Source organism: Phalaenopsis equestris, unplaced genomic scaffold (genome assembly GCF_001263595.1).
Source record: "Phalaenopsis equestris unplaced genomic scaffold, ASM126359v1 Scaffold206175, whole genome shotgun sequence".
NCBI classification, from domain to species: Eukaryota; Viridiplantae; Streptophyta; class Magnoliopsida; order Asparagales; family Orchidaceae; genus Phalaenopsis; species Phalaenopsis equestris.
The window spans coordinates 7,352-8,343 of NW_018225604.1; the positions used below are offsets into that span (position 1 = coordinate 7,352).

Consider the following 992-nt stretch of genomic DNA (forward strand, 5'->3'; position numbering starts at 1 on the left):
ATATAATTTACAATGTCTTTTAGTGACAAAAATTTGTATCTTATATTTATTTGTAAGATTATTAAAGATGGCATTTAAAATATGAGAGATTAAAGTGGCTTTTTAATTATCTTTATAGAAAATTGTGTTTGGAAACTTTATTAACTTCATCTTTCTTCGAAAACAATATTAATAATACTGCTTTAACTAGCCAGCTTTTCTAAAATGTGTGTAAAACTGTGCCACCAATTTATTCTTTCAAAAAAAGTTATGCTTAAAGTTCAAATGTATTGTTATAAGTATATTATTGTTATAAGTGTACATTCTATAGTTTCACTAAAATTCCGCTATAAAAGCATCTAGTATTTACTCTGTATTTTCTCTATGTGAAGCTCAAACAACAGAGTAGCTGCCAAGTTGTGCTGATTTTCAGTTACAACCTTTCAGCATTTTACTGTTGAGCTCATAAGACGTTTTATGTGCATTTATATGAAATTTGATGAAAAGATAAAGTTAGCTTTACTTTTTATCTTGGGGGCGTATTAATGATAAAGTTATATATATATATTCATGTTCATTTAACAAGATGGGTGATTTGAAATTTCAGATTCGCAGACTTCCCAGCCTACATCAACAAATGGTGGAAACAATGAAGGCTCGGATGTTTAACAATGCCATTAAATCTCTCATTGAGCAATGCAAAAGGAGAAATATGTCGGAGATTACTAATTATTCATTACATATTACTCTCATTTCAGGAGAAATTGGAGGGGGTTGGTTGCGTATGACAAGATTAATTGCTGCCATGTCTGGAATCAATTCATTTTTTATGTGGCTATTTTTATTTCCTCCTCAACTTTATTCTTTTTGTCATCATTTTCAGAACATTCCTTTTTTACTACTGATTTATTTATAAATAATATGTGAATAAAATGATTTTTCTTCCTTCAAATGTTAATATTTTATGTGAAAATAATTACAATTTTGTAATTATTTGATTGGCTGCTCCAGTG

At 28.4% G+C, this 992-nt stretch overlaps 1 protein-coding gene across 1 annotated transcript in view; it reads left to right on the forward strand.

Moving 5' to 3' along the window:
* Nucleotides 1-915, forward strand: part of LOC110036409 — a 7,841-nt gene extending 6,926 nt beyond the window's left edge. The window contains exon 2 of the mRNA XM_020740844.1: nt 587-915. Coding sequence (XP_020596503.1) covers nt 587-648 — 62 coding nt within the window. The 3' untranslated portion in view covers nt 649-915. The remainder of the gene's footprint in view (nt 1-586) is intronic.
* Nucleotides 916-992: the final 77 nt, after the last annotated feature.